Here is a 20,499-nt window from a genome sequence, read left to right on the forward strand (position 1 = left end):
TTGTTTTATCTTATCTTATTTTATTTTATTTTATTTTTTTCCAGACAAGGTTTTTCTGTGTAGCTCTGTAGCCCTGTCTGTACTGGGACTCCCTCTGTTTACCAGGCTGGCCTTAAACCCACAGAGGTCCATCTACCTCTGTCTGCTGAATGCTGGAATTAATGGTATGTGCCATTACCACCTGGCTAAGTTGATGTCATTTAAAATAATAAAGAATTAAAGAATTGGAGATTTTTAATTGGGAAAAATAATTTTGTAATCCTTAATTTGTAGCACTAAAAATCCCCACGGTAGCATCAAAAACTTTATTCTCCCTCTCTCTCTCTCTCTCTCTCTCTCTCTCTCTCTCTCTCTCTCTCTCTCTCTCTCACTCACTCTCTGTCTTTTTAATACACACACACACACACACACACACACACACACACACACACACACACACCCATTTGCCATTTTCAGAGAAGTTATGTGTCTGGCCTTCCTCAGGTTCAGCTGGCTATTTATTAAAAGAATCATGAGCTATGTTAGCAAAGAGAGATATCAGCTATTGTGGTAGACCAATGTAAGAATAAATTGGGTAGAGTCTTCAGAGGACTTCCAGTGTTTCCTGAAAAATCCAATTAGACTGGAAATAGGTAGACTCACTGGCACTAAGACCTGCCTTTTTGTCATGAAAACTACCTACAGCCTTTTCGGTTGGTCATTATTTCTGATGAGACCCTTCCTTACTTCCAGTGGCAGTCTTTGGACAGATCCCAACAAAGTACTCCCAATCCCTTATCAGTCGCCATTTTTATGTAGAACACATTAATTTTACTGTAGCTACTACACCTTTCGCAATAACTGTTCTATATCAGTCAGGGCTAATATTTAACATACAAGGATTTCTTGTTTACCATATGCATTATAAAATATAATTACCAAATAAGAGTGAAGTATTACAGTTTGTATTCAAGTTAGTAAGACACTCTTTATTTTTTCTTGAGGCACATGATACTAAGTTAGAGGATTTTCTAACTCATCACCTAGAGATCCAGATACACCTGAGTCTATAGGTATAGACAGCATACATGTACACATATTTCAATGTGCACCTGCATACACATGTGTATGCACATAGAAGTGTACACATGCATTAAACACACACATACACACAAGCACACACATACACACACACACACACACAAACAAATAAGTATATAGTATACAAGCACACATAAAGCAAATACTTAGGCTACAATTACTGTAGGCATACACATACATACAGAATAGAGAGAGAATAAATAGATGGTAGTTAGTTTTGTCTGTGTAGATTCAGGGTGAATATTCACATCCCTGACTTGTTACAGCATGAAATCTAATACGGTTTAACAATAAATGGTTCACTGATAAAAGTTTGTCTTTAAATGTGTTGAACAAAGTATTCTTTAAGTAAAGAGTTGTTATTCTGAAAACAGCAATATAAAAGGAATGAAAAACTATAAGAAAGAATGAGAGTATTATATAACAAAGAGGACCAAAAAATATAATAAAAAAGAAAAGAATTCATTTGACACTAATGCTGGGATAAAGATTATATTGATAAATATTTTAAAATTTTTATTTAATGCAATACTGGAAGTTCTAGAGAGAGTCATTGGAGACAAACATAAATAATGAAGTGTAGAGTTAATATTTCTTAAATTCTGGGTGCCCTGGTTGGGCTTGCTACTGCCTCAACAGTTTATGTTTCTGAATAAACACACACACAGTCTTTTTATTTTAGTGTGCCCTAAGCAGCACACCAGTCTGAAAAGTTACTAACCTCCTTGCTGCTAGAATTTTACTCTTACTGATAATTTCAACTTACTGTTGACTAATATGTTTCATCTTGATTGCTCTTAGTCAGCCATCTGGGCCACACTCTTTTGGACCAAAGTTCAGGGTGCTCTCCTGGGTTTTCTAACTAATGTATTTCCTCTCTCCAGAGTCTCCTGGCATAACAGATCTCTTTCTTCTTTATCCTTATGGTCTCAACCCAGGAATCCTAAAATCCTGATTCTGTTTCTCATTGCCAACTATTAGCTGCTGGCATCTTTATTTACCAATCAGAATCATGTTAAGGCATGTTCTTACAAGCTGCATCAAGGCCCTCACATGCAAACTGCTTCAAAGGACTCTATTAGCAATAAAATGCAAATAGCCACAGTAAAGAATAATGAGTCTTCTTCAGAAAGGGTGTGGTCTACGTCAAAAGTTCTAAAGATTCAAACAAATATCTTATAGTGAATACATACATTCAACAAACTTTAAGTGTCAACACATATATATCAATTTAATTTTAATATACCAATTATGAATAATATGAGAAGGCAATTAAGAAACTAAGCATATATACAAATGAATCTCAACAGAGAGTAAATAATCTATACAACAAAATATACTTAAGTTTATTGGAAAGTTAGTAAGAAATAAATATAAGGAAAAGGTTAGACAACAATATTGATAAGATAACTATGTCCAAACTAACCTATACATACTTAGCTGGATTAAAGAAAAACTTAAAATATAGTCATTGTAGTGACTATATATTTGACTATTTCTGTTTGAAAGTAGTTATTAGACTGCTAAAAGTATTTTTTAAATACTTGAAAATTTATTTTATGAATATGTGGTTTTTCCTGCATGTGTATGCATACAACATGTATTTGTCAGGTGTCTCTGGAGACTAGAAAAAGAGAAGAACTGAAGGTTCAGATGGTTGTCAACTATCATATAGGTTTTAGGATTCCAACCCACAACCTCTGGAAGATCAGCCAGCACATTTAACTGCAAAAGTATTTTTATGTATTAACATTCCTTTAATATTTGGAAAAACTTTGAAGAGTTTTGGTATTAATTATTTCAAATGCTTAAATATAGCATTCACTTTTGTTTTGTCTAGGGTAGCTTCCAGATGTTCAGAATGATGACTTTTTCAGAGCTCTGAAAGAACAGAAACTGAAAGCAACTCCAGAGCCGTATCCAAATAAGTTGCATCATGACATATTAGATATTGCTTTCTACTCTGGGGATGATGCTAGGAGATAATGTGTTTAGTAATTTTCATATTTTCTATCTTTGACACATTTGGGGAAGGAAATGTAGTGATTTCCTTTCCACATCTCATATCTATTCTTACTGTTAATTAAAAATGAGTCTACTATATCTTAATTTATATTAACACTTGACAATTTTTTACCATTCTGGACAATAGTCAAAGAAATAGGTAACTCATAGAAAGTTTAGGGCATTGGAAGTGCCACACTCACCATTTTTTTTTTTTTTTTCAATTTGGAGTAATTACAGTGAAGATCTTTCAACACTTATCCCTAGATTGACTTGAGAGTATTAACTATACAGCTGCCATTTCTACCCAAGCTTTCTTTCTTATTGACATTTGGGATCAGAGTATGTACCTTCTTGTTCAGAAAGAGACCTGTGAGACACAATACATAGGAAATGATCTTATAAATAACAGGTAAAAACAATGTGACATTAAATGTGTGTGTGCACGTTACAGTTACATTTGTTTCAGAGGAGGATGTTTTCAGCCTTATACTGTGCTGCTATGTCAGGACTAGTGCATGACCTGTATCCCACTGTCAACCCAGTGTGACTGGTAACATGGCAGGTCAGGATGCAGGAACTCCATGCTTAATTTTCAAAATCTTCACAGATTGTTGACTATATAATTGAGGCTCAGATACTGTGTTAATTGCAAAGGATTCTTTACTTCCTTTGCTATTACATTGCTGAATTAGAAACAATGTAGTTTTCATTCTCCCTGGAGGATTTTCAATCTCTCCAGTAAAGAAAAACTTGAGTGAAATATCAAAGTTCCCCAAGGAAATAATTACAGATTGAGTCCAAGGTGTAGCTGTAAACCACTTATCTCCCCAATACACATAAAAACTATTCCTTTGAGAAGTCTGGGTGATCATCTACCCTGTTTATATAGGAGTACATTATGACATCAGTAGCACATTGAAACTCTTAAACAAAAAAGAGAAAGGTGATAATTTTATTCTACTTCTTATGATGGCTTTAACTTATGATTCTAAGTTATGAGTTTTAGTTTGAGATACTGACTGAACGTACTTGAAATATGATATCATTGTTCATTCAAGACCAGCTAAGTAAGTAACAAATGAAGAAACTCTGTATTTTTTAACGTAATACCTTACTATTCTATATTTATAGACTTTTTTATACGATGGGGTAGTAACTAAACCATTTCTGAGTTTTTAAAGAACAGTGTACCGATTTCATTTAATAAAAGTTTAACTTGTGTTAGAGGTCAACAAAGGTGCCAAGGTATGCATCTCTAATCTTATTAATGAGCAGAAGTTTTATGAGAGTGAAAAACTGAATATGATTCTATTTTAGTTCACCTCTCTTTTATCTTGTTCTTTAAATTTCAGAAGACAATTTTTCACCAGGATGAGATTGATATTATATAAAATTATTTGTCTTGTTAATAATTACGAACAGAAAGAGTAAAAGAGCCAGAAGGTAGATTAACCTAAGGAAAATGTACCTTTTGAACACATAATGGAAGTTACACATAAAAATTACAATAAATGTGAAATAATGCATAAAATACGTGCAAGTCAAATACAGACCAAATCTTCGAATAAGAAGGGGAGTGGGTTTAGAAGTTTCTTTTTTAGCAATTGTAGGCTACTGGGAGAAGGAGAGTCATTTTTTAATAAGAGCATAGTCCCTGGTGAGTTAACCATCTCTACAGGAAGGCCACACCTCCAAAAATATATTAGTAACACAAATTAGCCTGATGAAGAATAAAATAATATAAATTTGAGTACATAAAGAAGGGAGGCTAGAACTGGAAGAAGATGAGAGAGGGATGGCCAAAATTATCAAAGGCGTTATGAAATTGTGTGTGTATGTGTGTGTGTGTGTGTGTGTGTGTGTGTGTGTGTGTGTGTGTGAATGTGTGTGTGTGTGTGTGTGTGTGTGAATGTGTGTGTGTGAGTATGTGTATATGTGTGTGTGTTATAAAGAATTTAAGCACAAGACAATGATTATATTAAAGATATTATTTCTGAGGATGATGCTCTCTGTTGTGTAAAAGACTGTTGTGAGAATCGTTGTATTTTCCTCTAACATGATTTCTCTTTGCCTGTGCTCACAGAATTCTTTAAAGAAGAATGGGTTCTGACAATGACTCTTCAGTGACTGAGTTCATTCTGTTGGGATTAACCAGGGAGCCTGATCTCCAGTGTCCCCTCTTTATCCTATTTCTAGTGATGTACGTTGTCACTGTGTTGGGAAATCTGGCTTTGATTAGCTTAATTGGACTGAATTCTCATCTCCACACTCCAATGTACTTTTTTCTCTTTAACTTGTCCTTTGTTGACCTCTGGTACTCTTCTGTGTTTACACCCAAAATGTTGATGAACTTTATATTAGAGAAAAACATTATTTCATATAGAGGATGCATGACACAGCTCTTCTTTTTCTGCTTTTTCTCCATTTCTGAGTGTTATCTTTTGACATCAATGGCTTATGATCGCTATGTGGCCATCTGTAATCCACTCTTGTATAATATTGTCATGTCTCCTAAACTGTGCTTGAGCCTTATGTTTAGTTCATACATGATGGCATTTTCTGGTGCCATGGCTCACACAGGATGTATGCTGAGACTGACCTTCTGTGGTACAAACACCATCAATCACTACTTTTGTGACATCCTCCCCTTGCTTCAGCTCTCCTGCACCAACACCAATGTCAATGAGCTGGAGGTTTTTGTTGTTGTGGGCATCAACATCCTTGTGCCCAGCACCACCATCTTTATCTCTTATGGTTTCATCCTCTCAAGTATTTTTCATATCAGCTCCAAGGAGGGACGGTCTAAAGCCTTTAGCACATGTAGTTCCCACATAATTGCACTTTCTCTATTTTTTGGATCAGGTGCATTTATGTACCTCAAACCATCTTCTGCTGAGTCAATTAATAAAGGAAAAATCTCCTCTCTCTTTTATACCAACACAGTTCCTCTGCTGAATCCCTTAATCTACAGCTTAAGAAACAAAGATGTTAAAATTGCCTTGATAAAGACCCTGAGTAAGAGAAAGTGTTGATTTGAAAGACTGTCCCTCTCATGTAGTTACTGGACTTGGAAAGTTAGTTTTAGTTTAATTTGTGAGGTCATTATTTTTTGCTAATTTGAGTGAAGAAAAATTGGGTTTCCTTTCAATAATTTATCTCTACCCTTTATAGATAAGGATTTGCATTTTGTACCTTAAGAATGCTTAATGTATCTTAATCATATGTACATTGAATACATTTATATATTTGAAATGATATCTTTCACTGTTTCTTCTGTGCAGAAAGATTAATAATTAATAATGATATGACAATGTCCATACTATGCAATATGTCAAGGACATAGAGTGACTCAGTTGGCACAGATCTTCAGAGAGGGAACAATATGCTTCTATTCTAAATATTCCTTCCTTTATTGAAGAATAATATCACCTTTACAAATTGGAAATGGACGGTTTCATAGTAAACTCAATTTGCTGGCTCATAGAAGCAGGCCCTGTGATTTAAAAAAAATAGCAAAGACTTTTAGTTAATCTGTCAAGTTTCAACATTTTCCCAGCAATTATAACCATGTTTTAGAGGCAGAAACATTTGACATTACTCAACTTAAAATGAAAATTTAAACTTCAAAAACTTATTTGGAGAATAATCTAAGTTATGATAATTGCCTTTCATGGAACAAGATGCTTAATTAAGAAGAAAGGACAAAACATTTTCTTTTTGTTTTTTTGACAAAACATTTTCAAATCTAATGTTATCAAATTGCTTTTAAATCTCTTTAAAATGTAAATATTTTGTTTTATTTAAAAACTTTATTAAATATTTTGCCTATTATAAGTTTGAAACATACAATAAGCAATTGATTTTTCTATTATGTTAGTTTTCTTGACAATATTTAATATGGGACTTATATTTTAGAAAGACCAACTTTTACCTATGTGAAACTGATTGGTTTTTCTTAACAATTTATTCCTGCAAATATTTATATACCTTACATATATAGTATGTGTATATATTTTAAATTATTGTTCAATGTTTTTTATTGTTTATAATTTTTAATAAAAAACAATTATGTGTATGTGTGTGTGCTGCTTACATGAGCTTATTGTACCATGGGCATACAGTACCCCACAGAGGCCAGAAGAGGGCACTAGAAGCAAAGGGCTAGAGTTAATGATGATGCTGAGCTTTCATGTTGATTCCTTGAACTAGACCCATGTCTTCTGCAAGAGCAATAAATATTTTCAACAACTGAGCTATGTTCCTTGACCTAACAAAATAATATTTTTGTTGAGAGAAAAAAATTATCTAATCATTAATATCAATGCAATCTTGCAGCTTTTGAATTTTGTAATATTTCACATATTTCTCTGACTGCATTGTATCATCCTTTTGTGTTGTTACATTTCTGGACACACCCTTAAATTGCCTGAGGCATGGCGAGAGTTTCTTGTATGGGTTTCTATTGCATTAATTAGGTTTGTTACTTTAATACATGTCCAGTTTACTATGAAATTCATATACATATACACATTTTATATTGGCAAGGCTATCTTACATTACACCAGCAGTAGGATATAGGCTTCCAGACTGGAGAGATGGCTCAGCGGTTAAAGAGCACAGTGTGCTTGGAATAAAAATCTTCCTGCAGTTTGCATCCAGATCACTTCTCATGAGTGATTTGGGGTGTTGTCTCTCCCGGGACAGAGCAAGGAGGGTTAGCTCACATTGAGGATCTTTCAGACAAGATATAATTTTTGTAAAAAACATAAAATGAGCTTTTCAGTTTCCACCTGTTCTGGGAGCAGAGCCCAGGTGTGGACCCAATCCCACACAGCCAACACACCAGTTGCAACTTGACAGGTATTCTGACACATCAGGTCCTGAGGGGAGACAACAAACCCTGTCCCAATACCCAGAGCACCAGGACACCTGTGGCCCAGGAAAGCAGATATCCCACCTAGCCAAAGACCCTTATATCATTTAGTTCCCACCTGTGCCCGGAGCAGAGCCCTGCCCTGGACCTGAAACTATACAGCCCACACCTCAGTTGCAGCTAGTCGGGTATTCTGACACATCCAGGATCACAGAATCACATAAAGACAGGTTACAGAGGCAAGCATAAGAATATAAGCAAAGCAAAAAAAAAATTGCTTTGCCAACATTATCCCACCAAAGCAAGTACTGAATACCCCAACACACCTATGAAGCAAGATTCAGATCTAAACTCTCATTTCATGAAGATGACAGAGAACTTTAAGAAAGACATAATTTGAAGAAATATGTGAGAACACGAGTAAACAAGTAAAAGTTCATAAAGAATAAACATAAATTCCTTTAAAAATTATAGGAGAACGTAATCAAACAGGTGAAGGAATTTAACATAACGGTCTAGGATCTAAAAACAGAAATAGAATCATTAAAGAAAACACAAGAGGAGACAGCCCTAGAGATAAAAACATAGAATATAGAACATGAGTCACAGATGTAAATATCACCAACAAATACAAGAGATAGAAAAGAAAATTGCAGTAGTAGAAGATAAAATAGAGGACATTGACACAACAGTCAAGGAAAATATAAAAAGCAGAAAGCTCTTGTCTCAAAATATTCAAGAAATTCAGGACGCAATAAAAAGTCCAAATCTGAGAATGATAGGTATAGAAGAGAGTGAAGATTACCAAGCTTAGATTCAGAAAACATCTTCAATAAGTTTATAGAAGAAAACTTTCCTAACCTAAAAAAGAAATGCCCATAAACATACAAGAAGCATAGAGAACACCAAATAGATGGAACTAGAAAAGTAATTTATCTCCTCACATAATAATTAAAACAACAAATGCACAGAACAAAGAAAGAATATTGAAAGCAGTAAGGAAAAATGATGAATTAACATATAAAAGCAGATCTGTCAGAATTACACCTAACTTCTCAAATCTAAAAGCCAGAAGATCCTGAGCAGTTGTCATACAGTTGCTAAAAGAACAAAAATGCCAGCCTAATGTACTACACCCAGCAAAACTCGAAATTACAATAAAGGGAGAAACGGAGGTATTCCAAGATAAAACCAAATTAAAACAATGTATTTCCATAAATCCAGCCTTACAGAGGATAATAGAAGTAAATGTCCAATAAAGAGAGAGAAACTGCACCCCCAAAAACCAAGAAATTAATCTTTTCTCAACAAACACAAAAGAAAAACATACAAACACAGTTCCACCTCAAACAAAAAAAAAAAATAAAAAGAAACAATAATCATTGGTCCCTAATACCTCTCAACATTAATAGACTCAACTCTCCAATAAAAGACATAGGCAAAGAGACTAGATAGACAAACAGGATCCAGCATTTTACTGTATACAAGAAAAAAAAAAAAAAAACCTCAGAGTTAAAGACAAACATTAACTCAAAATAAATGAATCAGAAAATTCCAAAGTAATGGTCCCAAGAAACAAGCCATTCTATTATCAAACAAAATAGACTTTTAATCAAAAGTTAAGAAGAATGATGTAGAAGGCCACTATATACTCATTGAAAGAAAAATCCACAAAGACTAACTCAAAATTCTGAATATTTGTGCCCAAAACGCAAGGGCACACACATTTGTATAGGAAATGTTACTAAACCTGAAAGCACACATTGAAACTCACACAATAATAGTAGATTTCATCACCCCATTCTAACCAAAGAACCGATCATAAAAACAGAAACTAAACAGAAACTGAATGACACAGTGAAAATTAAAGAAGTTATGAAGCAAATGTATTTAACTGGTATCTATAGAACATTTCACCCTATAACAAAAGAATATGATACCGTTCTGGTCTCCATCTGCACCCAGAGAAGGGGCAGTCCCCATTGGCATCAGGAATCAGAACCTGCTTACAGAGAGCTGATCTCCCAACAGGACTCTTAATCCTAAGCCCATAGGTGGGACCTCACTTTCTTTCCACTGACTGTACAAAGAGAGATCTACCAGGAGCAAACAGGGCACAGGTAGGGACTGCCTGGGACTAATCTTTTCTTTTCTCCATTTTTACTTAGAGCTCTGCCAGACCCAATTCTATCAGGACCTAAAAGCTGCCAAGAGCACTCTCACTTCCAAGCCCACAGGCTCACAGGCTTACAGGAAAGATAATCTCTAGTCAGAGACAGCAAGACCAATTCATGGTAGATAACAAGATGGCAGGAGGCAAGAGCAAGAAACTAAGCAAAAGGAACCAACACAACTGGGCATCATCAGAACTCAGTTCTCCCTCACAGCAAGTATTGGATATTCAGTGTGAAAAGAAAAAGCAAGATTTGAATTTAAAATCTTACCTCATGATGATGATAGAGAAGTTTAATAAGTACTTGAATAACTCCCTTAAAGAAATACAGGAGAACACAGGTAAATAAGTAGAAGCCCTTAAAGATGAAACACAAATATCCCTTACAGAGTTACCGGAAAACACAACCAAACAGGTGGAGGAATTGAAGAAACCCATACAAGATCGAAAAATGAAAATTAAAACAAAAAATAACAAAGAGACATAACCCTAGAGATAGAAAACCTAGGAAAGGGATCAGGAGTTATAAATGCAAGCATCACAAACAGAAGAAAAGGGGTGGAGACTCTTGGGTGCAGAAGATAACATAGAAAACATTGACACAGTAGTCAAAGAAAATGCAAAAAGCAAAAAGTTCCTAATCCAAAATATCCAGTAAATCCAGGACACTAAAAAGTTGAAACTTAATGATAATAGGTAGAGAAGAGAGCAAATATTCTCAAATTAAAGGAACGTAAATATCTTCAAGCAAATTATAGAAGAAGAGGTGCCCATGAACATACAAGCAGCCTACAAAACTCCAAATAGATTGGACCAGAAAAGAAATTTCTCCAGTCACATTATGGTCAAAATACCAATGGATAAAAGAAAAAAGAATATATTCTTTAAAAAGAGATGTTATAAGCTAGAACATCATGAACAGATGTTATACAGACCTTAAGAGAACACAAAGGCAAGCCCAGGATACTATATCCAGCAAAACTCTCAATACATACCATATCTTTCCACAAATACAGCTCTATAAAATTTAATAGATGAAAAATTCCAACACAAGGAAGGGAACTATACCCTAGGAAAAGCAAGAAGGTAATCATATTGTAATAAATCCAAAAGAAGACAGCCACGCAAAGATAATTCTACCATTAAGAACAAAATTAACAGGAAACAACAATAACTATTTCTTAATATTTCTTACTATGAATAGACTAAATTTCCAATAAAAAGACATAGACTAAGACTAAATATGTAAACAGGACCCAGCATTTTGCTACATAAAGCAAACACATCTAAGTGACAAAGACAGACACTGTCTCTGAGTAAAAGGCTGGGAGAAAAAATATTCCAAGCAAATGGTCCTAAGAAATAAGCTGCAAGTAGCCACTCTAATATCAAATAAAATTGAGTTTCATCTGAAATATATCAAAAAGATAAAGAAGAACACGTCATATTCATCGAGGAAAAAAATCTATCAAGATGAACTCTCAATGCTGAACATCTATGATCCAAATACAAGGGCATCACATTTACAAAAGGAACTTAACTAAAGCTTGAAGCATAAATTATAGTACAGACTATAATAGTGGGAGACTTCAACAGATCACCTTAACAATAAACTTATCATGGAAACAAAAACTGAACAGAGACACAGTGAAACTAACAAAAGTTCTGAACCAAATGGATTTAAAAGACATCTATAGAATATTTAGCCCTAAAACAACATAATATACTTTTTTCTCAGCATCTCACAGTACCTTCTCCAAAATTGACCATATATAATCGGTCATAAAACAGGCCTCAACATATACAAAAAGACTGAAATAATTCCATGCAACTTATCAGGTCACCATGGACTAAGACTGGTCTTCAAGGACAACAAAAACAATAGAAAGCCCACATACAAATAGAAGCTAAACAATGCTCTGCTCAGTGACAACATGGTCAAAGAAGAAATTAAAAAAACAAAAACAAAAAAACAAAAACCAGAAATTAAAGACTGTTTAGAATCTAAAGAAAATGAAAACACAACATACTAAAACTTTATGGGATACAATAAAACATTGCTGAGAGGAAATCTAATAGCTCTGAGTGCCTCTCAAAAGGAGGGGAATAGGATTAGGGATTTATAGAGAGGAAACTGAGATAACAGATAACATTTGAAATGTAAATATAATACATCCAATCAAAAAAGGAAAAATGAAAAATAAAAGAAAAAACACAAAATGGAGTAAGACACTGAATGTTCTCTCTCATATGTGAACACGATTGAAATTTAAATTGTATAGTAATCTGGAGAAACACTGGAAAATAAGAAACCAGAAGGGGAACATGTGGGGGAATCTTAAATACAGCAGAATAATAAAATGCAAGTAGAAAAAAGACAGAAAGGAGAATAACAGAGAGTAATTTCAAAGATTAGGGAATGTTAGATTAGACCAGGGGAAGGAATAGAGAGATAACTACGATGTCTATGAATGCATTAATAGTATGACTAATGTAATTAACTACTTTCTGATTGCACATAAGACCCACTTCAAAGAAGATAGCTCGTGACTTGCACTAAATCTGGTCAAGAGTCCTTAAGCAGGGAGCTCATAGGCCATAGAAGAAACCAATTACTACTATTTTTTTAGCTTGATGTAGTTTCTCATTACCTTGTAAATATTAATCTTTGTATTAATATATTAGTACAACTAGTAAAAATTCTCCATCCTTATTACAGAACCTTCTTCATGCTATGGACAACTGCTAACACAAGGGTCTACAACTTGTCAAGTGCCATGAATAATGTCTGTAGAATACAAATCTATATCATAGCCTGGGCCCCAAATCTAAGAGAATATCTTGGAAGTAAGGTGATGGGATTGCAAGAGTCAATGGTTGTAGAGGACTAATTTCAAATAGTGTTTATTGTATGTAAGATAAATGTTTGAATAAATGATATCAAAGTAACCGTGGCTGCCAGCTTATGATCCATACAAGATGAAAAGAGTCAGAATTTCAGCATGGATACTGAAATAATTCAGTCAACCAACCCCTAGTTGAGAATAATGGACAACTGAACACTGTGAGTGAGGAGGGTCAGTTTTCTCTGTGCATATAGTTATGAGTTCCCTGCCACATCATGTTCAGAAGGTAAATTTTATAACTCTGCTGTTTCTTTAGGCTCAACTCAGATACTTTTCATCTCTCTTCTGTAATGTTTCCTGAGCTTTACATGGAGTATTAGTGTTGATACAGATATCCCCTTAAAGACTCATTATTCACAGTCATTTTTTTCTTACCACTGTGAGCAACTTATGAGTCTTGAGAATAACCATCACTGTCTGCAATATGAAGCTTATATGTGTATTCTTATGGACAGTACAAATTTATGAATATAAATAAAATTATTTAGAAGATTATTAGAAAAGATAAGACTTTCATAAAAACATCAATTCTAGATCGGCCACTCGGATGGGCAGCTCCTAAAGGTTGAAAAACTGGTGAGTAGGAGACCTAGGCAGCCAGGAAGCAGAGAGATCTCTGATGAGTGCGCACAGAAAACGCACACTCCACTTGCCTGATCCCCAGACCAGGAAAAGAACGTTGGAACCTATGTTCCCACCCGGAGACTCTGAGGCAGAGAACAGGGCTCGGCCCATCTGCCACCTGGACCATTGGAGATCCAGGGACACAGAACAGATACAAGGGAAAGGTGAGAACATATCACTGACAACAAAATGACAAGAGGAAAGTGAAAGAGTATATCCCAAGGAAACCAAGACAACCTGGCAACACCAGAACCCAGCTCTCCAATAACAGCAAACATTGGAATGCCAAACACTTCAGAAAAAGAAGACACAGACCTGAAATCATACCTTAAGATGCTGATAGAGATACTTAAAAAAGAACAGGAGGAAAAGCAAAAAGACTCAGAAGCTTTTAAAGAGGAAACAAGAAAAAAACTCAAAGAACTAGAGGAAAACAGAACCAAAGAGATGAAGGAATGGAAGAGGGAATTTAAAACGGAAATTGACACAATAAAGAAAACACTAAAAGAGATAACCCTAGAAGTAGAACAACTAAAAAAAAAAATCAGGAGTCGCAGAAGCAAGCATTTCCAATAGATTACAAGAGATAAAAGAGAGAATCTCAGGGGCAGAAGACAACATTGTAAACATAGACAAAACAGCCAGAGAAGATGCAAAAAACAAAAAGCTCCTAACCCAAAATGTCCAGGAAATCCAGGACACAATGAGAAGACTGAACCTAAGGATAATAGGAATAAAAGAGGGAGAAGAGTATCAACTAAGAAACACAGTAAATATCTTCAACAAAATCGTAGAAGAAAACTTCCCTACCCTCAAGAATGAGATGACCACGAGCATAAAAGAAGCCTTCAGAACTCCAAATAGGTTGGAACAGAAAAGAAATACCTCCAACACATAATAGTCAAAACACCAAGTGCGCAAAACAAAGAAAGAATACTAAAAGCAGTAAGGGAAAAAGGTCAGATAACATATAAAGGCAGCCCAATTAGAATCACACTCGATTTTTCAAAAGAGACTATGATAGCTACAAGAGCCTGGACAGACATCATGCACACCCTAAGAGAGCACAAGTGCCAGCCCAAGCTGCTATACACAGCAAACCTATCAATCACCATAGATGGAAAGATGAAGATATTTCAAGACAAATCAAAATTTACACAATATATGACCACAAATCCAGCACTACAATGAATTGTAGGTGGAAAACCCAATGCAATGAGGGAAAATACAGCCTAGTAAAAGCAAGAAAACTCCTAAACAAGAAAACTAAAAGAAGAAAAAGACACAGATACAACTCAATCCACAATAGCAATAATAGCAGGAAACAGAAACAACTATTCCTTGATATCTATTAACATAAATGGACTCAACTCCCCAATAAAGAGACATAGGTTATCAGACTGGATACATAAACAAAGTCCAGTCTTTTGCTGCATACAGGAAACTCATCTCAGAGACAAAGACAGACACTATCTCAGAGTAAAAGTGTGAAAAAAAAAACATTCTAAGCAAACATCCCCAAGAAGCAAGCTAAAGTGGCTATTCTAATATCGAATAAAGTTGATTTCCTACCAAAAGTTATCAAAAAAGATAAGGAAGGACACTTTTTACTCATCACTGGGGAAATCTGTCAGGAGGAACTCTCAATCCTTAACATATAAGCTCCAAATAAAAAAGCACCCACATTTATAAAAGAAACCCTACTAAAGCTCAAAAAATACATTTCACACCACACAATAATAGTGGGAGACTTTAATACCCCACTCTCTCCAATGGACAGATTATGGAAACAGAAATTGAACAAGGACACTGTAAAACTAGCAGAGACTTTGAACAAACTGGAATTAATAGATATCTACAGAACATATCATCCTAAAGTAAAAGAATACACCTTCTTCTCACCACACAATGGCACCTTCTCGAAAATTGACCACATAATTGGACACAGAACGAGCATCAGTCGATATAAGAAGATTGAAATACTCCCATGCATCCTCTCAGATCACCATGGTCTATGGCTGGTCTTTAACAACAACATGGACAACAATAAGCCCACATACACATGCAAACTAAACAACACTCTGTTAAACAATAGCAGGGTCAAAGAAGAAATAAAGAAAAAATTAAGGATTTTCTAGAATTCAACGAAAACGAAAACACAACATACACAAACCTATGGGATGCAATGAAAGCAGTACTGAGAGGAAAACTCAAAGCCCTAATTGCTTCCAAAAAGAAACTAGAGAGAGCTTACATCAGCAACCTGACAGCACAGCTAAAAGTCCTAGAACAAAAGGAAGTAGATATACCCAAGAAAAGTAGAAGGCAAGAAATAATCTCCACAGTAAACCAGATACACTTAAACTATTAGATAATGAAGTAGGGAAAACCTTAGAACACATAGGCACAGGAGAAAATTTCCTGAACAAAACACCAATGGCTCAAGCTCTAAGGTCAAAGATTAACAAATGGGACTTAATGAGATTGCAAAGTTTCTGTAAGGCTAAGGACATTTCTAGTAAACAAAACAGCAGCCAACAGAATGTGAAAAGATCTTTACCAACTCCACATCAGATAGAGGCCTAATATCTAAAGTATTCAAAGAATTCAAAAAGCTAGACACCAGAGAGTCAAACAACCCTATTAAAAATGGGGTACAGAGCTAAACAAAACATTCTCAACTGAGGAATATTGAATGGCTGAGAAACACCTGAGGAAGTGCTCAACATCCTTAGCCATCAGGGAAATGCAAATCAAAACAACCCTGAGATTCCACCTCAGACCAGTCAGATTGGCCAAGATCCAAAACTCAGATGAAAACAGATGCTGGCGAGTTTGCGGAGAAAGAGGAACACTTCTCCACTGTTGGTGGGGTTGCAAACTAATACAACCACTCTGGAAATCAGTCTGGCGATACCTCAGACAATTGGACATAGTATTACCTGAAGACCCACTTATTCCACTTCTGGGCATATACCCCAGAGACACCTTAGTACACAACAAAGATATATGCACCACAATGTTCATAGCAGCTCTATTTATAATAGCCAGAAGCTGGAAAGAAGCCAGATGTCCTTCAGAAGATGAATGGATACAAAAATTGTGGTACATTTACATAATGGAATACTACTCAGCCACCAGAAACAATGACTTAACCAAATGCTTAAGAAAATGGCAGCATCTAGAGAATATCATCCTGAGTGAGATAAACCAGTCACAAAAGAACAGACATAATATGTAGTCACTGATAGTGGGATGCTAACCCCAGAGGCTCGCACTCCCCCAGAAACAACTCACAGACTGTATGACGTCCAAGAAATAAACAAAACAAAACAAAACAAAAAAATATCTTTACACAACAAGAAAACTTTGACTATTTCCATGTTACATTTTGTTTTACATGTACTTTATGCTCATTGTAACTATTAAGTTTTCAATGCATTCTATCAAACCTTTAAAAAAATTAAGTACTGACGAAAATATATTCATATAGTTTTATGTAAAAATTATTTTAAAATCTGAAAAAAAGTACTGACAAAAATGTATTGTATAATTTTATGCAAAAAAAATTCTTAAAATCTGTACATTTATCTTTGTTTTATAAAATAAAGTTGTTAAAAAATAGAAAAAAACCAAGCAGTGACACAATATATATTTGTATACAATTATGCAAAAATGTTTAAATTTTTTTCTTTTATCTTTGTTTTTTAAAATAAAGTTAAAAAAAAGAAAAAAAAGAAAATGACTATTTCCAAGTTACATCTTGTTTTACATGTACTTTATGCTCATTGTAACTAGTAAGATTTTAATGAATACTATCAAACCTTTGAAAAAAATCAAGTACTGAGAAAAATGTATTCATATACTTTTATGCAAAAATGCTTATAATCTGTACATTTATCTTTTTTTTTAAAATAAAGTTGTTCAATTAAAAACAAACAAACAAAAAAATCCTATCAATTCTAGGATTTCCCTATGATTATACCCATCCTATTATGCAGGAGTCTGGCTAGGTTTTCAATCCCTGTAAAATATCCCTCGTGTGAAACAGAACACAAAGCCAATAAGGTGAACAGAGTTGTCATGCAATATGATGAAGCATGTGCTCTTAGTTACCACATGACTGTTTAAATTTTAAACACAAAGCAAAGAAAAATTAACTATTAAAAATAATTATACTGAATTTTTATAAGGACCCCTGTTACAATTCTAAAATATTATACAGTAAAGACATTGGAAGGGGAAACTTTTATTTTGAGTATTCCATGGTAAATTATTGAACTGAGCTACTGTAACTACTAAAAAATTTTAGATGAGGGAAATACAAGACACATAATGAGATCAGATAGGACATTTCTTTTAGGATCTGTGGAATGGCCCATCTATATTTAATGGGAACACTGAAAGTCAGAAAGCCAACACTGTTTCCTGACTAAGAGTCAGCAAAGCTGAACCACGTGACCCAATTGCTCTCCTGTTGTCCTTCACTTTGAGTCTGGGTACCACATATTCCACGCTGGCTTGTATAGGGGTAGGGAGAGGATGTTTAATATTATACAACTTAAAGCTATTGGATCAGTGGGAAATTTCTTATGAACCATTTATGCCTTCTTTCAGGAGTACAGACTCCTAACTGTCCCCAGAAAAGTCCTGACCATACTACAACTCATGATTTTAGGGAGATTTTCTTATCTGGCCCTGCTTGAAGTTTTTCATTATGCCCCAAAGGTAATTCAAATAAAGACACCTGAGATCTCCATATGAGGTTCTGACTCCAAGACTCTCTTAGAATATCTACCTCTCTACTTACACAGGAACATGATAATCAGAATAAAATAACCGTTTAACATTAAACAAGATTCAGTGAGCTAGAGGAGTTGGCAACAGATCAGACTAAAGGCATCTTTCTACTTCATGATCAGACAATTACACAGCATAGAAGATTGGGGGCTTCATGTTGTATGCCCCTCAAGAAAAAAGATACAGCCACAAAATTAGATTGCTGAAATTAGCATTGCACTCTCTATCCAGAAGCTTAAACTGATGGACAAAGAATGCTGTGGATAAATGAAAAAGAATGAAATATTAAAAGCTCATTTTTATAGAAAAGTTATGTAGTGCAGGGCCACTGAAATATTGTATAAACAAGGAACAAAATAGTATTAAGATTAGACATATACATAAATTCTACAAAGATATACACATTATATTGTGGTAAAAATTAAATAATAATTACAGCAGCTTTTACCTGAAAATTTTTCTTAGGCCTAATGACAACACTCTAACCATAAAAAGTTAATAATGGATGGCTTGGAACATCCCAATTTGTAAGTGCTGGCTTGGAGATTTTCTTTCTATCTAGTGCTCTTATGACCATTAGAGCTACAGCCTTGTCTGTCCAGCTTTCTCAAACTATGCCTCCAGAGTCTTTAAAGTTGGGGATGGGGTTAATAAGAAAAAATGATAGTAAAAGATAACTCTGCTTTTTCATGGTTAATCAATGATGACTAAACTTATGATCAAGAGGAAGTTCAAACACTTGTCCAGGGACAAAAATGATATGACCCAAATTTTGGACTACATGAATATATCCCTGTCTACTGAGTTTAGCACAAATAAAGAAGAATCTCAACTGCCAGTCAGTCAGGCTACAAAAAAATGCCTTCAGCCTCTGTGCCTGACTCACTTCTCTTTCATCTACCCCTTATTTCCTTTAAGGAGCCTGGCTTATGCTGGAGCTGTCCCCTGGAAGGGAACAAATGAGATAATGAAACATATTTCCCCTCTGATATTGATATAACATGAAGATGGGAATCCTGCTTTGGGGTTCATCTTGGGAGTTGTACAAGCCCGAGGGTGAATGAAAACCTTCAGTAGTATTTTAAATCCCTTAGGAATTAAAGGTAGATCTTGGCTTGTGGTGTAAACAAAATCCTCATACTTCCTTCATACACCATGGGTCTGTTCTCAAGGGAAGGGAACAAGCAAGATTTCATTGTGTTTAAAGCCTGGTATATTATATTCATATTATTATACTCACATCAAACTCTTTCTGTTTTATAAAATTGAAAATAGAACAACATGAGGAACTTTTCTCTGTCATGAAAAATTAGTGAAAAAAATCAAAGTCAGAAAATGTACCTTACAATTAACAAATATTTCTCATTCATTAGTAATTAAGTCTTAGCACAACAACAGCAGAAGCCTAATGAAATACAAATCTTGAAAATTTCATTTCAAACAGGAATAAGGAAACAAGGTGTTCTCTGGCTCGACAGGGGTGAGTTTGTAAAACCTGTATACCCTTAATGTCTATTTCTTTACAATTAATTCTTTCACTTTTATTAATCTTTGGAATGTAAGTAAAGCTAATATAAATATGATCCAGACAGGAAGTACAGTTAGTTTAAAAATACGGTATGAATAATTTTTTCTCTAAGTACAGAACTTTTAAAAGTAGATTTACAAATTTTATTCTGTGATGTATAGTAATCAGTAATCTTGTCTATAGTCAGAGTTCTTACTTGTGTATGAAAAAAAAATTTGACTCATTTTCTATGCCTGTCTAATCTGAATAGAGGTCAGCACCAATTGTTAAAGCTTTCTGTTGCTATTTTACTTCCTAGAAAGTAAACCAATGAAGTAACAGAATAAGTAATAAGATGAAAGATGTTTCTGTATTTATCCAAATTCATTATACCTTAGTTTGTGAGCAGGTAAGGTTACATGAGATGACCTAGCCTTCATTCATTAGTTTAAGTAGCTGAGGAACAATGACATATTTAGTTTGAAAAAATTTTTATAATGGAGACTCTATGACACTCATGGCCATGATA

At 34.6% G+C, this 20,499-nt stretch overlaps 1 protein-coding gene across 1 annotated transcript; it reads left to right on the plus strand.

The window, feature by feature from the left end:
* Positions 1-5,186: 5,186 nt before the first annotated feature.
* Positions 5,187-6,119, plus strand: LOC308431119 (olfactory receptor 8B3-like; the record flags this gene model as incomplete). The annotated part of the gene is made up of 1 exon (XM_080930483.1): positions 5,187-6,119. The coding sequence occupies one exon, from the start codon at positions 5,187-5,189 to the stop codon at positions 6,117-6,119; it is 933 nt and encodes a 310-aa protein (XP_080786609.1).
* Positions 6,120-20,499: the final 14,380 nt, after the last annotated feature.

The sequence above is a fragment of the Micromys minutus genome (assembly GCF_963924665.1).
Source record: "Micromys minutus genome assembly, chromosome: 16".
Lineage (NCBI taxonomy): Eukaryota > Metazoa > Chordata > Mammalia > Rodentia > Muridae > Micromys > Micromys minutus.